General features: G+C 36.7%; 1 protein-coding gene across 1 annotated transcript in view; it reads left to right on the top strand.

The window, feature by feature from the left end:
• Positions 1-7,046: 7,046 nt before the first annotated feature.
• The window catches only part of LOC124414952 (guanine nucleotide-binding protein G(o) subunit alpha), a 27,831-nt gene continuing 16,997 nt past the window's right edge, over positions 7,047-17,880 (top strand). The window contains exons 1-2 of the mRNA XM_046896143.1: positions 7,047-7,986; positions 11,242-11,536. Of these exons, the coding sequence (XP_046752099.1) occupies positions 11,419-11,536 (118 nt within the window). The 5' untranslated portion in view covers positions 7,047-7,986; positions 11,242-11,418. The remainder of the gene's footprint in view (positions 7,987-11,241; positions 11,537-17,880) is intronic.

Genomic DNA, 17,880 nt, shown 5'->3' with positions numbered 1-17,880 from the left:
GCCATAGACCAATTTAATTTTTTTTTTCACCTCGTTCCCGAATTCATCTCTTTCAAATGTATCTTTTTTTTTTTTTTTTTTCCTTTTATTTTATCAACCCTATTTGGATCGGCGAAATTTTCAAACAGACCGAGAATTTGCAAAGAAAAATAAAATAAAATAAAAGAAACCTGTATTATCTTCTCACGTAGTACTTTTTTTTTTGTTCCCTTACATAATCTTATTTTTTTTTTTCATTTTTCTCGTAATATTCGTCGATTGTGCCGATACACAATGATGTGTTTTACATTTCCGATGTGTGGCATTGATCGTTCATGATTTATAATTCCTTATTAAAAAGAGAAGAATATTTCACTGATCAGTTTCAAATTCTATATACATACATTACGTTTATAATTTCACTGAAACTATCGAAGATATAATGAATTTGAAATTGAAGCGACTAAAAATTCTGGGGGCGAGGAACTATAAATAATATTTTAGAAAAAATGCGAAAACAATAAATAAAATAAAAAAGAAAATGGAAAAAAAAACACACAAAACTCCAATCGAATAACAAGTAAAAGAAAACAAGGTCTTATGTTTATATATAACTAATATACGAGTATGATGACACCATAAAAGGGAAGCAAAAAAGAGAAAAGAGGTAAAAGCAAAAAAAATTGAATACTTAACTATGAATCGAACCCGTACTCTATACTAAGTAATTGTTTTTTATATGCGACATAGTATATTATTATATTGTATATTATTAAAAGAAAGTGATTTAAAGAAAAAAAAAAGAGCAGAAGAAGAAGAAGAAGAAAAAGGAGGTGATGAAGAATAATGTGAATATCGCATGCAAATAGGGGAGTAAATGCGTGCGTTTAAATACAATAATTTACTATACCTATATGTATACACAAAAGATAAATTGAATAGATTTACTTGAATCGAATGATTTTTAGTGGTTACGTTTTATGTACTGTATAGATAGATGAGCTACGATGCGAATAATATGATATGGATATGGAAAAACAAATACAATAACGACTTTTGAGAAGAAATGACAGAAACAAAAAAAAAAATCACGCAAAATAATTGTAAAAAAATTTCAAATATATTGTGATTCATAATTTTACGTGAAACTGTGCTAAGTGCTTCAAAAAGTTTATATCTCGGTTTATCATACGAATTATTGAATATAGAGGATTATTATTATTATTATTATTATTATTATTATTATTATTATTATTATTAATATTATCACGAGCAATCGATCATTTCAAGTACGTCGTATGTGATTCTCGTCTGCAATCGTTTGTTGTTTCTTGACGTATTATTATTACTTTTTTTTTTTTTTTTTTTTCAATTTTTTTTTTTATGAATTTTGTGTGACCCATATAATGTTTATGTATTTTTGCTCTCAAGAACGTCTCGTCCAGAATAATTTCATTAACGAGTTTAATAATTAATAAATTATAATTGTAACAATGCCCATTTAACCTGATGATTTTAATTTCTATGTTTTTATTATTAGGCATTACAGAAATATATACAATATTTGTTTAATATATTTTATTGATTCAATTTATTTTCAGTAATCCCTTCGTTTGTCTCTTTCTTCCTGCGGCTCTTTTCCGTCCCTCAAATTCACTTATTTTTATATTCACAAGGGCAATACATATTACCCGTTTATTTTCACGCATTCGGAATAAATAATCATTAAATGCAGGTCTTCTGAATAAGCAACCGAGCTTAAAATTTCGAAGAATTGTATCGCTTCAAATTTCACATGTATATGGTCGACGGTAATTTCATGCTAAAATTGTAAAATATAAGCTGCTTTATTTCGTGAAAATAAATAATCTGATATGCAACAAATGTCGTGAAATCTATGATATTGTGAAATAATTTTAGAAAAACTACGGCAAATTTCTGTTGTAATATTGTATAGATTTTCACATATTTCAAAACTATGGTCAAGTATTTTGAATCCTCTTTTATAAATCGCATGCAAAATTTTTTTTCGCAATTATGTATTGCCCGCTGGTTTATTTTTCAAACGCGTTCTTTACACTTTGGTTCTTATAATATTATATAATGAGAAAATTCGTGGCGATTCCAAATCGAAAATAAATAAACTGTTGTTTGGAGCTCAAAGAAAATTCTTCAAGGATCTCAAACTTCTGTTGTGCATAACTTTTAACTTTCACAAAGCACAGTAATGAGTACTGTTTGAAACGTTACATACATCGCTGTAGAGATTATCTGTGTAGTGAAAACTTGTTACACTCAATAGCGGAAATGTTTCCAGTACTCTACTGTATGCATGTGCAATGCAATGCGGAAGATCGTCTGATTCTAATTTCGTTTCACTGTTTTGTATTGTTCGAAAGATTGTTTATCTCGTGTTTCTTTGTGCGTTCACCGCAGTTGTGAAAGAAAAAATAATGTGTTGAGATATCCTTCCAAACGTTAGGAATGTCCAAACTCCTCGTTTAACAATCCATAATGTTTGCTATCTTATCATTAATTTCCTGTTCCCTTTTACAATTTGCGGTGAGCGCAACTTCCAAATATATTCAGTAGCGGCTGCATATTTAAAGGAAAAGAAAAACAGAGAAATCAAACGATCAATCGATCATAGATGTTAAACAATGAATATGGATTCAGAATCGGATGATTTTCTTAACTTTAACGATCCTGACCCTCGTCAATTCCGATTAGGCTCAAGGTTTTTCACGCGATGTGAATCTTCCTAATATCATAAAGTTGGCGAATTATTTTAGATTCTTCCAGCCTTCGGTAGAAAGATAACGAACTAAATGATTACATTCTTTTTAACTCAAAATTTTACATCAAATTCTACATCAATAGAAAAAAAAAAGATGCCTAACAAAGACAGATTTTCAAACATATTGCGAAAGGCGGTTCCGACTTTGATGTTACAAGTTGTGACTTTTTCTCGAACTTCTTTAAGTCTATCAGCGAATAAAAAAGTCCGTTGGCAATGAATTTTATGAAAAATATTAAAATTTTTGGCAATTTGAAGAGGTAATAACTTTGAAATCAGAACTGGAATTGTCTCTCGCATGGGATTTCAATCTTGTTATCATTTGTTTTTTTTTGTACGCAGAATTTCATGTGAAAAGTTGAGGGTAAAAATATAATGTAATAGCTGACTTGACTACCGTGAAGACTCAAAATTTAGTGTCTTTCGAACGGAAGCTAGAAGAAATCTGAAATAATTCGTAGATAAGGTTACGTTATGTAGTTTGAAAACGTATGAAGAAACCTGCAGCCACATTCAGACATGTTGAAAGTTTCAAGAACGCGTTTTTTGTTGATACGAAGATTGCCCGACGGATAAAGTACAGGTACATACATGCATAATATACTTGAATGAAACTTCTACTTACTGCCTCTGTAATCGCTCTTTCGTAATTTGTATTCTAACAATTGAACTCACTAATGAATAATCTAAGTAATTTTCGAAACGGTAGAATATAGGGAATGCGATTATATAGCGAGTTGTAGATAATACGTAAGTGTAATAGTTAATATATATTATATACATATTGAAAAAAAAAAAGAAGAAAAACAACAATGAGAGCATATAAGTTAATGTAATGAATTAATTAAAAATAATCATACGTAGGTTTTAGCCCTCTTTTATACAAGCATCACGACGATCAGACGAAGATAAGATTGATGAGACAGACATCCTACAGTCTAGATCAAATCGACATCGTATCCTCGTGTTCCAGCGGTGATATACCTATATTTAATTAATTGTAGCAACATACGGTAGATTGTGATTAGAAAAGTTGAATAGTAGCCAAGTTATATTTTTCTTGTTTAAAGTGCGCGATGATATATAGGGTGAAGTTTGATATAATATAAGAGAAATAATTCAAGCTCGTCACTGTCTTTACGTCTTACAATATATTGTGTATAATTGAAAAAATTCATTAACGCTGATGTTATGTATTGGTAAAAAAAAAAAAAAAAAAAAAAAAATTGGTAAAACATTACAGGTCAAGATAACAGCTGTACAGTGCGATAGTCAAATGTATCTGTAAATTATCATTACATTTATTCACCGGATGTAAGAAGTAAAGACAGTAGGTAAAGATTAGTAAGTATTAAACATAAGGTTTCTCGGTAAGTATAATATAAATATATATTTAAAAATTGTGAAGTTAAGTTTAAATAAGAGAAAAATGCTAAAGTGTTGTGCAGATAAATGCTCATACGTCGTTTTTAAGAAATAATAATTTTTTATAATTAAAGCTTGTCCTAGTTTAGCTGTTTAAAATATAACTTATACATACATGTGCATATATTTATATCAATGTTGTCACACAATATCACGCAAAAACCTTATATATATATGTATATACACAGTATCGGTTATCTGTGCGTGCAATCGCGTTTTATTGGTAATATTAGAAAGTTTCAAAGGATTGAACTGCGCACTCGTCTTAGCATAAAACGTCACATAGTGTCACAACAGTCGCAAATTTAGCCTTAATTTTATGAATAAGATATCTTTAAAATCAACATGGCTGCTGGTGATACGCTTGGGGATTTATTTTGGCGATCCAATTTTTCCCAGCACTCGAAATTGGTCGAGAGCTATTCCATGTGAAACAGAATAATGGCAAGATGTGATTTCTGCACATTTAGTCTAAAAACAGAGAATTTCAGCTTGCGAAACCTACACTTACACGCTGTAAACGCGCGCCGATTCATTCTTAAAATAAAAATTCTTGATCAGGTTTATATTATATTTTATCTAAGGGGAAAAATATAACAATTTTGAATCCACTTGATATGGAAAAATTCTAAATATGTATATGAGTAAGAATAACTGTAACTCTATATAAAAATACTCCATAAGGTGTGTCTTGAAATTCACTGGGAATTTTTTATACAACTGACGCAATTGCACGCAGCGATTTTATTACAATGTGTAGGTGCAATTGAGTATCAATCTGAGTGTCTGTATAATAAATCAGCGAAGTCGTCGCAGCAGCAACAGTAGCAGCAACAGTAGTACAGGGTGGATCGATTGTTGCGGTCGAGCAGATTATATATTATAAAAAAAAAAAAAACATAGATCCAGTTTCGAAATACATACTTAAATATTGTATATCGATAATCATTAATTGGATACAGTTTGTAATTCGAACGTAACACTAGGCCTTCCCTCTAATACGTGTACTACACACACACACACACACACACACACGCATACGCACACCTTACACGACATGTAGAGTTGGGCACTTTTAACATATTTCACAAATTTTCAAACGACCTATAACTATGTAATAATATCTATTGTACGATATGATAATACATTAAACTGAATAATTGTAATAGACACTCAATGTAAATATGATATCAGAAATGTCATGTGTTGTTTGATAATAACCAAAATATATGCATACATAATAATATATATATATCAATATATACATATATATATATATATATATATATTATTTTCAATAAAGTACAGTGAAAAGCAGCACACATATTGCAGCAATATATATATATATATATCCTATGCACATACACATTCGCCTATGAATATAAAATTTCATAAATATATTATACGATATGCATACGTATACAATATATGAGTCTGCGATAATCAAATTATTATGTAAAAACTACGAATTTCTGTCTCAGTTATTTCCTCATCCGTAAGTTCATATATTCACTGCCGTTACTTTAAGCTTGATAATTTTATACTTCGTATTTTTCTATTTCTCTTTTTTATTTTTCATCTACAATTCAAATTATTCATCCGTAATCAAATCATGCAGCTCCCAATGTTTCTTTCGTCTTGAATCCAAACTTCAAAAATATACGATCTTTGTACTGCAAGCGGTCGTTACCTTGATATGCTAACTATTATTCATTAGGCAAATGTATAAAAGAGCTTGCTATTTATACACACACACGCACGTTGTATGTATAAAAGTTCTACGAGAAGAAGGAAGGAGAGGAGAATCACAGTACGTTCTTGCAAAGTAGCAGGTGTTGACCAAGGTCTTTCAGGCAGAATATCACATACACGGCATACATGTAGAATTTGAATAGGTTGATACATTATTATATCGCGGCATAATTTTAACCCGTGTGTAAACGGAAATAAATGAATGAATAAATAAACGACTGAATAATTAAATTTAGGTTTTATTGAACTGTAAATTTGATCAGTTTACAGCGAGATAAGTCTGCAGGTTTTTCTTTTGCAAATAACTAAGATTCGAGATCATCGTTGCATTATTATACGTTCATTGTATGCAATAAAAAGTTCTCGTATCCAACCGCGAAACGAATAAGAATTAATGATAGAATAAAATAAAAAATGTATCAAAATTTCACGCCAACAAGTGATAGTATACACACAAAAAAAAAAAAACCGCTCACCGGATACTGTGGTATACATACATACCTATATCTTCACCGTTAAAACTTGGAATATATGAATAATTCTAGACAATGAGTTTCAACTTTATGGATGAATATTGGCATTTCGCCAAACGGAAGTCATCTCGTTTTACTTCGTATATCCCTTACAGCCATTTGGGACTTGAAGTGTATACATAAAGCCTCAATAATTAAGTTATAAAAGAAGACAGTTCGCGATACGTTTCGTTAAACAACGATGTTTTTTTATTCGATTAAATAAATATAACGCAAATCTCGTTTTCCTTTGAAAAAGTTTACCAATTAATACTTTAATCGTTTGCCAAAACGGATATAATCTGAAAGCAAGCAGTGAAAAGTCTCAAAAATCACAGCAGTCAGCATTCCTCCGGCCCGTTTCAAATCTTCGCGCCCTATTTTTCCGGCAGCATTTCAGTATCGTAACTCTCCTCGTTACCGGCCGAGCGAAGAGTCGACTATCGCTTCGGGAAAACGGCGCCAGATGTCGCCAGGCAGGACTTTGAATCTCGGGCAAACAGGATCTCGGTCCTTTGCCTAGACGCGGGGCCCGTGGGCTGGTGCGTGGGATTGATCGAGCGGCCGGCTCGTCCCCAGCAGCGAGCGAAGGTTCGGGCGGGGCGAGAGGTCGCTGGCGTCGAGGTAGCTGCCAGTACGCGTCCAGCCTGCCGCTGTCAAAAGACGTTTTTCGATCGGTTTTAGAAAAATTTGTATCGCGTTCCCGCAGGGGGAGGAGAGCTAGTCACGACGAAGGCACAGCCCGGGCGTAGCTCGATTTCGCTGTTAGGAAGCGAAGAAGGCACCTAAGAAAGGCGGACGAATCGCGCGGGACGATATATAAACGAAGAAGTATTCGGGAGTGTTTATGTATCAATCAAGCGGCGAGGTGGAGGCAAAGTAGAACCAGAGAGAATAGAGAGCCAGAGGGAGAAGTGATATCAACTCGTAGTTTTTGAAGAAAAAATAGAAGTGATCGCGCGACGCCGGTGAACGATTCGAAGTATAAAAAAAAAAAAAGAAAGAAAAAAAAAGACGCGTAAGAAGGAAAAACGGCGGAGCGTATTCCCCCCGTTTGGATTGTATAAAAAGTACCAACCCACCTCCTGAGAGACGGGGCTGTGCCGGGGCTTACAATTCTCAAAGTATCGATCAAATAGTATCGGAAAACATTAGTGACCGGGAGTGCGCGAAAAAAATTCGGAAAATTTCCTCGTCGCTATATCACGGTGATATAATATATATCGCCAAAAACGGTATAATACAAGCGAGAACGCAGCGCTACGGGGATAATAATCGAAATTCATAAATCGTCATTCGGGAATAAAGCAGGGAGTTATTAACGACCCGCAAACGCAGTGACACGGTTAAAGGCGAAGGCAGCCAGGCCATCCGACGGAGTCGAAAGTCCAGGGTGAATGAATGTCCGAGATCCGCGGTGCTGCAGCGGCGCGGTTTAACCACCCTTGGACATAGGAAGCAGGAGGCGTGCGAGGAGGAAGCCGTTTCATCGGTCTCCGAGTTCGCGGGGTGGCTTCGAAAGTAAGTGATGATGAATAGGAAAAAGAGGAAGAGAAAGAGAAAGGGAAAACGGATTATAATTAAAAGAACCGCCGCCGAGTCCCTCGGCTCGAATATCGCACTCCAATCAAACGCGGGCGGCGTTCCGCTCCTCCGAATAGGGGGGGGGGGGAGAGGCGAGTCAATTGCTCTGCGGCCGCCGCTTCGCTGGTGGCGTGCGTAGGAGGGTGCGTGCAGTGCCACCGCCGCTCCTCGATCCCTCGCGATGTCGGCTTATCACCGTCTTTCCGTCCCCGCGTTTCGTTTCCCGTTCGCGCCCGCTCGGGATTCGGAGTCAATAGCTCGCAGGTCCCTTGGATGTGCACGCCTTCACGTGCTCCGAGTAGGCCCAGAGTGAATTCTGGGACGATACGCGAACGGAGCGGGAGGACGATCGTCTGCTGTTTGGCGTGAAGCTAGCAGCGGTCCAACGTTCGAAATTCAAATTTGAAAATGAGTATTCGAAAAGCGTATAAAATATAATCGTCGTTGAGCGAACGAAGCGTAAGGACGATCGTCTGCTGTTACTGTTCGACCCGAAGCTAGCCGCGGACGAACGTTCGAAATTCAAATTTGAAAATGAGTATTCGAAAAGCATAGATTGCACAGGTCTGTAATACGATGCATAAGAACAGAGCATGCAGTTTATATATAGCGTAGACGCAGATCTCACGCAACGCGGTTACATCCTCGTCAACAAGTATTCGATCTGCGGATTCGCGATCGCTTCGCGTCGGTTATATTTTCACACGGGCAAATAGAGGAAAACTGGTCGTGAGAAGACGTCGACACGGCGCCGCGTAGTGCGTGCGTAATTATTTGCGGTAGATAGGAGACCGATATGATACGGTGTAGATTAAAAGGGGATTTTTACGCGCGCGGAGCGGAGCGGAGAATCGCTAGTTCGCTCTTCGCAGAGCTGCCGCTGTTAGCTGCTGTATCCAGCGGCAGGCAGCCGGCAACCCCCACCAATGAAGCATGATGAATAAGTCCCGCTGCCGGAGAATCCGGAGATCGGTCGGTCCGCCTCTGCAGCAGCTCTCGGGTTCGCTGCTACATACACGCTCATATTTCTTAAAATAAATATCCACCCCTGTGCGTAGGTACATGTCTGACATACGTATACGTTTCGTACCGTTGTTGTACTCCGCCTCCGAGATTCAGATCTCTGTGTACGTAATAAAGGAGAACCTCGGCGGTTGATGATTTTTTGTTCTCGTAAAATACGTCGAACTTGTTCGTCGTTCAGCCTTCTGCATGCCCGACGTCGCGTGTTGTTTCGTCGATTTTTTACCCTGCTTTCGTCACGCCTTTTTTCTTGATAAGACAGGTTAGGGAATACAAAGGAAATTTTTTACTCGAGTTTTATTTCGATTAGAATCGCGTTATTGAGAAATTTTTTTTTTTTTTTTTTTTTTTTTCCGTTTAATCGTACGTGATCCCGTTCAAAATGGATTGTTTCATGCACGATCATGTATTTAAGAAGGACATTTATGTATCAACTGATTGAATCGTGTCGCGTGTTGTTGCAAGAGAATCGCTGACGCTCGCGTAACGATTCTTGAATAATTGTTTAACGGCTAAAAAAAGGAAAGTGATACAAAAGCATATAAATGCACGCATCTTACGTGTATGTATGTACAGTATATTACGAAGCGGGTCAAAATACGTGTAACGGTCCCTGAAGTCCGGAAATTTCGGGTCAAATTTAAATTAACGCATTTCTTCTGCAACGATGTAGGTATGCGGCATAATACATGCGGTGATGATTATATCTATGCGTGTATACCATATTATACGTAGTAAGCCGGAAGTCGAAAAGAAGGAAGAAATAAATTCGACTGTAGCGGAAGTTTCTTTAATTCTAATTCACTATTCATGCGTATCTTATTCACAACAAATGTAAATAGATGAATTAATTAAAGCGTTTATTATACCTATTTTTAGCGTATTTCTATTTAAAAGTTGGCAGTACTGCACGTATATACGTTTAAGTAATATATAATAATTTATTAATAATAATTATCGTGAAGGTTAAACGGATTGCCATAATTTTTATTTCACATTATAACTCAGTTCCTGTTTTTGTGCGGATCGTAGAACTTAAATGTTTTTGCACAAATATCAACAAATTTCTGGACTAGCATGCCGGTATTTAAAATATGTTATATACCTAATTTGATGGGGGGGGGGGGGGGGGGGGGGGGGGTGCACAATTTATATTTATTTATATTTTGCCACCACAAAGAAAAAAAATCTAAACAAAGTTATGACAGCAAGACATTGGCTGAACATGTGGTGTTTATTAATTATCTCGCATACTATCGTTTTTTATCGACATCCCAAACCGCAATGCGTTTTTTTGCATGTGTGTATACCATTGCATTTACATATAAATACTGATCGTTAAACTGAAAGACGTCATGATTATAATTTCTGGAAGCGGAAGATTATAAATAAGATAAATTAATTCAGCGTGTTAAACGTGAAAGAGGCACGAGATATATGTTTTTTTTATGGAGGTGGCACATTGTGAAAAAATCGTATAATAAAATCAGATTAAAGTACGTAAAGTTGATGTAACGGTACAGCATTTTCAAAAAAAAAATTAGATGTTCCACAACTTGATGTATCGGGTTATCTGTAATTTCAGTAAATCGTCATGTACAGCACTGTAAGAAACTCATATATTTTGTTTGTTGTTCCGAAGCTGAAAAATAATGATTTTTCGTTTAGGGTTTCAATACAATACGTTGACGTTCAAAATTCGAAGTTAAAATACATCGATGCTTCGTTACAAGTCTCTTCCAATTGATTAAAAAAAAAAAAAAAAATTTAGAGTCGCGTTCAATTTCACTCTAGATTTGATTTAGCAGAGAATTTTTATTAACACATTGGCATCGTTAAATATTATTCTATTCTTATAAAACATAAGACCGATAATATTGATTGTAACAAAGAGAAGAATGAGATAGAACGAACTGATGTACTAGATTTAGCGATCGTTAAAACAAAGCATCCATTATTTTTTATTCTTCTATTTTTCTATTTTCAAGGACACATTCACCTATAATCTATGATCCGATAAATATTTAACGTACACGTCTATCACCGTGTATTATACCATATAAAATAACAATTAAAATTATCATATAATTATGAAAGTATTGAGATAGTTTTTGGCCAATCAGAATAATCTGTATAATTTTATAATAATTTCGGCACCGCATGAATCAGTTTCAGGATCGTCCGGAAATAGGCGTAAGGGTGGCGGCGTCCCGAGGTGGTCGACGCCGAAGGTAGCTCGGTGGGCCGACGAGTTTTGGGGGGGCGCGAGGGTTGCGTCGTGTCCGATCGCCGGGGGTGGAATAACAAGGGGCGGGGGTGGCGTTTGTGAAGGCAACCTGCGGCAAGATGGGCTGCGCCATGTCAGCGGAAGAGCGGGCCGCTCTGGCCCGCAGCAAGCAGATCGAGAAGAATCTCAAGGAGGATGGTATTCAAGCCGCCAAGGACATCAAGCTCCTGCTTCTCGGTGAGTCAATTTATACTTATACCCGTACGTGTTTCATTGATTATTATAGGTACTCCATTATTTTATTTATAATGTTTATTGTGATATTTAAAGGTGTTTTTACGAGGCTGGAGTTAGTATCGTTATTGTAATAATTCACTCAATTATAATAAGGCAAATCGGTAATTCATATTTTAAAACTTGTTAGCCACTTCAAAGTCACTCAAAATTTCAGAAGTCGTCTTATTCTTTCGTAGAACATCGATTTGAATCGGAATTTATCGTCATTCGATCGTTTTGATGGTAGGAAGTGATCGCTGGGTAGCTGAGACCGATAAATTATCGTATGAATTAGTAATCGAAGAACTTGCAAAATATAACCTCAAACTCCGTCTCGCGGCGAAATAAATAGATGAAAAATCTCTACGATATTTAGTCAGCCCTAGTTGACCAGGGCGCACTTGTAGACAATGGCAGCATCGTTTCACGAGAAATTCTAAATCCATTCAAAGTCTTACGATAGAATTAAATGGATTCACGTAAAAACTCTTGAATCGGTCACGTGACACTCACGCTATAAACATCTTAATTTCTCGTCAATTTAATCGCACAAATTGTACATTACAAGTAATTATTATACCTAAGCAGCCTGCAGTCTGTTTGCTGGCAGGTGTTTTTTTATGAGTACAGGATTTACTTGCTCCCTGGCGTGCGAAGGGCATTTTCCTTCTGCAGATAGCGTTTTAAAATATTTGAAAAAAATGTCTTATAATTTTTATCTTTCTTGCTTACTATGCAACGGCTTTGATAAAACGTAGTCTAGGTTCTATAAGTTGTAAGAGTATGCGTGCACACTTCGCTCACATGTATACCTACATACACATACACGCGGTAGTGTATAAATATTGTCTTTGTGAAAAATATTTTTACCGGAAGTTAAGTCGAGAGATTTCCGGCAGTTCGAAGAAAGTGGAAAAAAGAAAGAAAGCGAAGATAAGCAATAATAATAAGGAGAAGCCGAGATAAGAAAGAAAGTGATCAAAAGATATAGAAAAAGTATAAGGAAAATTTCAGCCGCATTATACATTACATAATATATTCCTGTGTTATATAACTTTCATCTCAAACGCGTATCTTGTGTGCATATATTATAAGTATATTAAAAGATTTAGATTTCAGATTTAGAATGTCAAACTTGTGACCTGCAGAAAAATGTGGAGAACAAAATTCGGACCATTGTATTTTAATAACGTTTAAATACGTGTATATAGCTTTGTGCGTTACAACTAACGTTACTTGATCAATTACATAGCGTGCGTTTTAGTTACTTGTATTATTGTCACAATTGCGCGAACCTCTGGGACGTGGGCCTTTTAATTCTTTTAATTCCCTCAATTCCTCTGCTGTTACCACCGACAATTCCGGCTCGAATAATTACCCATGCAGCCTCGTTGACCCCATGAAAACGTCGCCACCATAAAGTAACATTTACCCAACTCTGTCTACACGTATACATACATATATACCTAACTACAAAGAAATCCTGCATATTTTCCAGCAACGTATTACTTTGCATGGGGCTTGTGATACTCATTAAAATATCACACAATTTGGTGTCACGTGATCAATTTATTGGCCTGAAATTACTTACGTGTGTGAAAAATCATGCCCGTAAGTACACTTTGCTTTGTATCGCACGAATATGATAATATCAGAAGGAATGGTGGAATGAGAATAGAACAAGATCAAGAGAATGTCTCCCCGCTGTTATCGGCGGCTCTTTTTCATCCTCACATCAGCTCGTGCAATCTCTTTCCTTCTGTTTACTTTACGACGGACGGACTGACGAACGGGGGTGGGGTGGTACTATTTTTTCGTCGTTCTATTTTGGGCTATACTCATACCCCCTCTTCCTCTCCTCGTCTATCTATCTATCTATCTATTTATCTATCTATCTATCTATCTATCCACCCTGGAGGTCTGTCTGAAACTAAATGTGAAATTTTCTCGGTACGCGTACAAATATTCTATATACATATGTATATATACTTTTGACGATAGTTTTTGAATCTCGTTAATGTCGAGATATCGAACTTTGCCATTTTCATACATTATTTAAAATAATCACATACGAATACAGTTGGTCTCAAGAGGTCTAGTAGTATAATAGTCGAATTGAAAATCTGACCTGAAACGTAATAAACTTGAACTCTGAATACGGATAGAAGTATAATTCATTACACATGTGTATGGAATTCGATGTGAAAGCATATTTGAATGAAGGTATAAATGTATAAATATGTAACTGTGTCACTTATTTTTGGATAACTGTAATAGCATCTTTTTATCCACTACTTGAATGGCGTGGATAATTTTAGCTGTCATTCTACAAACGATTGGGCACCTCTAAATGTGGGATGCAATATTCTTTACTCCAACTAACTATAATGAGTACAAAATGTACTGATTTAAAAAATATTTTATGTATATATGTATGTATAGTCGCGATTCTACGATTCCGCGGTTTTGCGATTTAAACGTTTGAAATGAATCTGAGTTTTTGTTACAATAAAATGTAACGGTACATTTCGTGTTCAACCAGCTTTCAGAAGCTGTATCTAATTTCTGTTACAGTTGAGACTAAACACGACGATGTTAAATATAGAGCAAAGAAGATACCTTAATTAAATACATTTACCGTGAAAAATTTGATAACGTATATTTACATCTTTGATATTTGTATTTCTTTTTGTTTTTCACTTCGATCTTCTTATCGTCGAATCTTATAGGATGAAGCATTTTTGCATTTTGACGTTTGCGATTCTCTATCTCTTTCTCTCTTCCTCTCTCCTCTGTCTCTTGCTCGCGTTACTCGTTTCTCCTCGCCTATTTCTGGCTGCATTCCAAACACAGACACCCGACTTGGGTGGAGAAAAAAGTTTGGAGGTTAAGTCCTGCTGGGTCCCATCCTCGTTTCTTTTTTCTTATTTTTCATCTTGTCGTATTTTTTACCCTGTCTCGAAACCCTTCAAAGGATCGTACTGCTGTAACACCGTGGGAAATATAACACCTGCAACAAAATGCGTGTATAGGCAAATTAGGTTTACATACACATAATGTAAAATCAAACCGTGCATGCAACGTTAAATCTGCATAACTAATTCTTTCGCTTATGCCTGAGAAATTTAGATTTTTTTACTATTTTATTTTTTTTTTTTACAATTTCTTCAAGTCATTAATATAATTCTTCCTCTTATTCGTAGTTGAAAAACAAACATCTTTCTCTCTGGGAATAAAAAATGAAAAAGGTAAAATTTTCAACGCACGTAAATTTTGTAATAAAGTTTGGATAAGCTGGATAGGAATGATATTTCAGGAGTAAATTCCTTGGAAAAAACTGAGACTATAATTCCTTTACCCGAACCTTCTGGGACTTGCGGTTTTCAAACTACAGACTTCTGAAGTCCACCAATCAGGGAGCGCGACGCAGGCTTAGACACGCCCCGTCAGGGTCACGTGGAGGGAGCCTGATTGGCCGGTCGTTAAAACAAGCATAACTCGAAAACTATCGGTCTTACAGAGTTCGCGCAAAAGAACTTTAGCCTCTAAATTCTTCGATGAATCAACTCGTCACGTTTAATTTTTTGCATCTCTACACGCAATCCGAGAATCCAGCCGCATCATGATTACATATTACACAGAACTGACTTCGGGCGTGATTCATAGCGCTTGACGAGAAAAAATAACATCTCCCACTGCCTTGAAAGTTAGTATCGAGACGACACATGGTGACGGTATGTTACGAATGAGGTGGGTACTGAGGTACAGCAACAGCTACTCGGGGGGCAACTACGGAGGCATCAACGAAGACGAGGATTTGTTCGTCTGGTCGTCTGGCGACTGACTGACTGACTGACTGACTGACTGACTGACTGACTGTCGACTCACTGTGCCAGTCCTCCACCTCCTCCTTCTTCGCCAACCTCGGAAAGAGGCCCTGATCTTTCCTCTTTTCATCCTCTTGACCTCTCGTCGCGACTATAATAGCTGTTATAGCTACTGCAGTAGAAGAAGAAGCTTTTTTGACGAGAAACAGGCACAATGCCGGTTACCAGACGACGCGAATTGGTCCACAATAGCATTTGCCGATCAGTCCAGGTATAGGTACTGAATACAACTTATCACGCATACCAATAACGACATACTATACGAAGTCCGTACCCCGCTAGCTAATTGCATTGTGCGAAATGGCCAATTACACGTCGTCGTCGCCGTCTCCTGGGAGTTACAGGTACCCACCCTGTACACTCCGCATCTATATTCCTCCCTGTAGCCTTATTATACAACTAGTTAGACCGAGAGAAGAGTCGAGTCGTCGGAACGGTGAAACGGTTGAAGAGCATCGTTTGAGCAGGCTTAAAAAAAGAGAAAGAAATAAGAGACGAATCTATAGTGCAGAAAAACCTGCAAACTGCAAAAAGGGACAAAGGCATTCTCTATAATTATTGAAATCTTTTTTTTATCCATACTACCGTGAAGTTGCAGCGTTAAAAATAATTGCCTATCACTAGTTTGTTGGAAAGGGAGTAGCAATAGTTGGATTTAATATCCTGTAAAATCAAACTCTGCACGGATCTATAGATCTATAACATGCTGTAATAAAACAAGGGATCGTTGAACGTACATACAAGCGTCAATGAATGATTTTCAGTGTTGACTATGCGCTGTGGCGGTTAGACGGTAATTAACGATCGTTGAATGAGTGACGCTCAGTCAGAGGTTAACGATCATCATTGGTTGCTGGTAAAGGGAAGAGCGGGGAGGCGCTTGAGGCTCGTTTAGTTTTTTGTTAGAGGCGAGAAGCGACGCGGTGTGATGCTTTCGAGAAGATCAGCATCTCGCTCACACGCAGCATCAGCTAAGACGAGGGGCTGATAACAACTGTTGGTCGTATAGGGGAATCAGAGAGCGAGTGAAGGCAGTGGTGAGATGAAAATTTACCAGGGTTAATCCATCTTGCATATATTTTTCCTTAAGTTTTTTGATTTTGATCAAAATTTATGATACATGGTTTCTCGGGTCCCTGATTATGAGAAATTTAGTCCAATATGGTGGACAAACAAAAAAAAAACAAGTTGAAAGATTTTGAAAAAATTTTGTAATATTTTCGTGTGTATTAAGTTTGCGTAAAAATTGGAATTCGGATTTACATCGTAGATTAGCAGAAAATCCTTTATTTTGTCGAAAAGTACGATTTTCGACTATTTTTTTACACCTCCTATTTCATTTTTTACTAAATAAATAAATACATATAAATAAGTTTTAATATTTTTTTTTTCGAGTTGGAAATATTTCAACGACCATTTGGAACCAAAAAACTCGACAGTCGTTACCGAAAAAGTAGTTTAACGAATAAAAAGCTGCAAAAAAAAAAAAAAAAAAAAAAAAGTTTGAACGCTGAGCGTCTCAGCGTAAATTAAAAGAAATTAAATCACTGTAAAAAATTGTGCACGTCCCAGTTTCCTAAAAGTTCCCACAAACTTCCTTCTAACGTTGCTTTCCATTATCTTCAAGGTGATCTGAAAAATGTTCAAATTCCTTAATTATTTCTAAACATCTCTTTACAAAGTTGATTAAAAATTCTCGATAATCCTTCCCGGAAATATCTCGGTATCATCTCCAAACATCTTTAATTATCTACTCGTTGTACATCAAATCTCCTCCACCTCCTCTTCCTTCCTCCCGAGAAATTTTTAAACATGGCAAGTCGTTTAGCATCACAAAACCAATTTTGCCGCTAATGGAAGAAAAACGCGGAAAAGAGTAACTCCGTCGGTATGGCGGGGATCGCGGGGTTATAAACGGTTAGTATAAGTGAAAACCGAGGGAACATGAACCTACCAACGAAATGTGGCTCTTGTTTATTGCTATAACCAGAGCCCGCACGTGACGTCATTCCCCGACACTGTTGCCTGATTCTATATCCGATTAATAGCCCGGGGTTGCCGCCAGCTCCGAGAGGAAGGGGAGAGGGGGAAAAAAATATCGCGTTTACCTCTCGATAACTCGGTGCCGATCGTTGGTTTTAAACTATGGAGTAAAAAAAAAAAACAGAAAAAAATAAAATAAAATCGAAAAAAAAAACGCAGAAAGAAGCACGGAACCAAAGAGTCGAATCCCACTATTAGCCATTCCATTTCCGATCGATCGGTGTCCTCGACCCTGAGGTTTTCAAGTTTGACGCGTCATCGGAGCAGCTAGTAAATCTGCACCTTGACCAATGGATGGTGAAGATACTCTATAGTATTGAAGTGTAGGCTGTTGCACTGATGATCAAGTGCCAACGTCGTCGCAACCATATTTTG

The sequence above is a fragment of the Diprion similis genome, chromosome 2 (assembly GCF_021155765.1).
Source record: "Diprion similis isolate iyDipSimi1 chromosome 2, iyDipSimi1.1, whole genome shotgun sequence".
In the NCBI taxonomy this organism is placed as follows: Eukaryota; Metazoa; Arthropoda; class Insecta; order Hymenoptera; family Diprionidae; genus Diprion; species Diprion similis.
The sequence above is the reverse complement of the archived record's forward strand: the minus strand, read 5'-3'. Positions and strand labels throughout refer to the sequence as shown.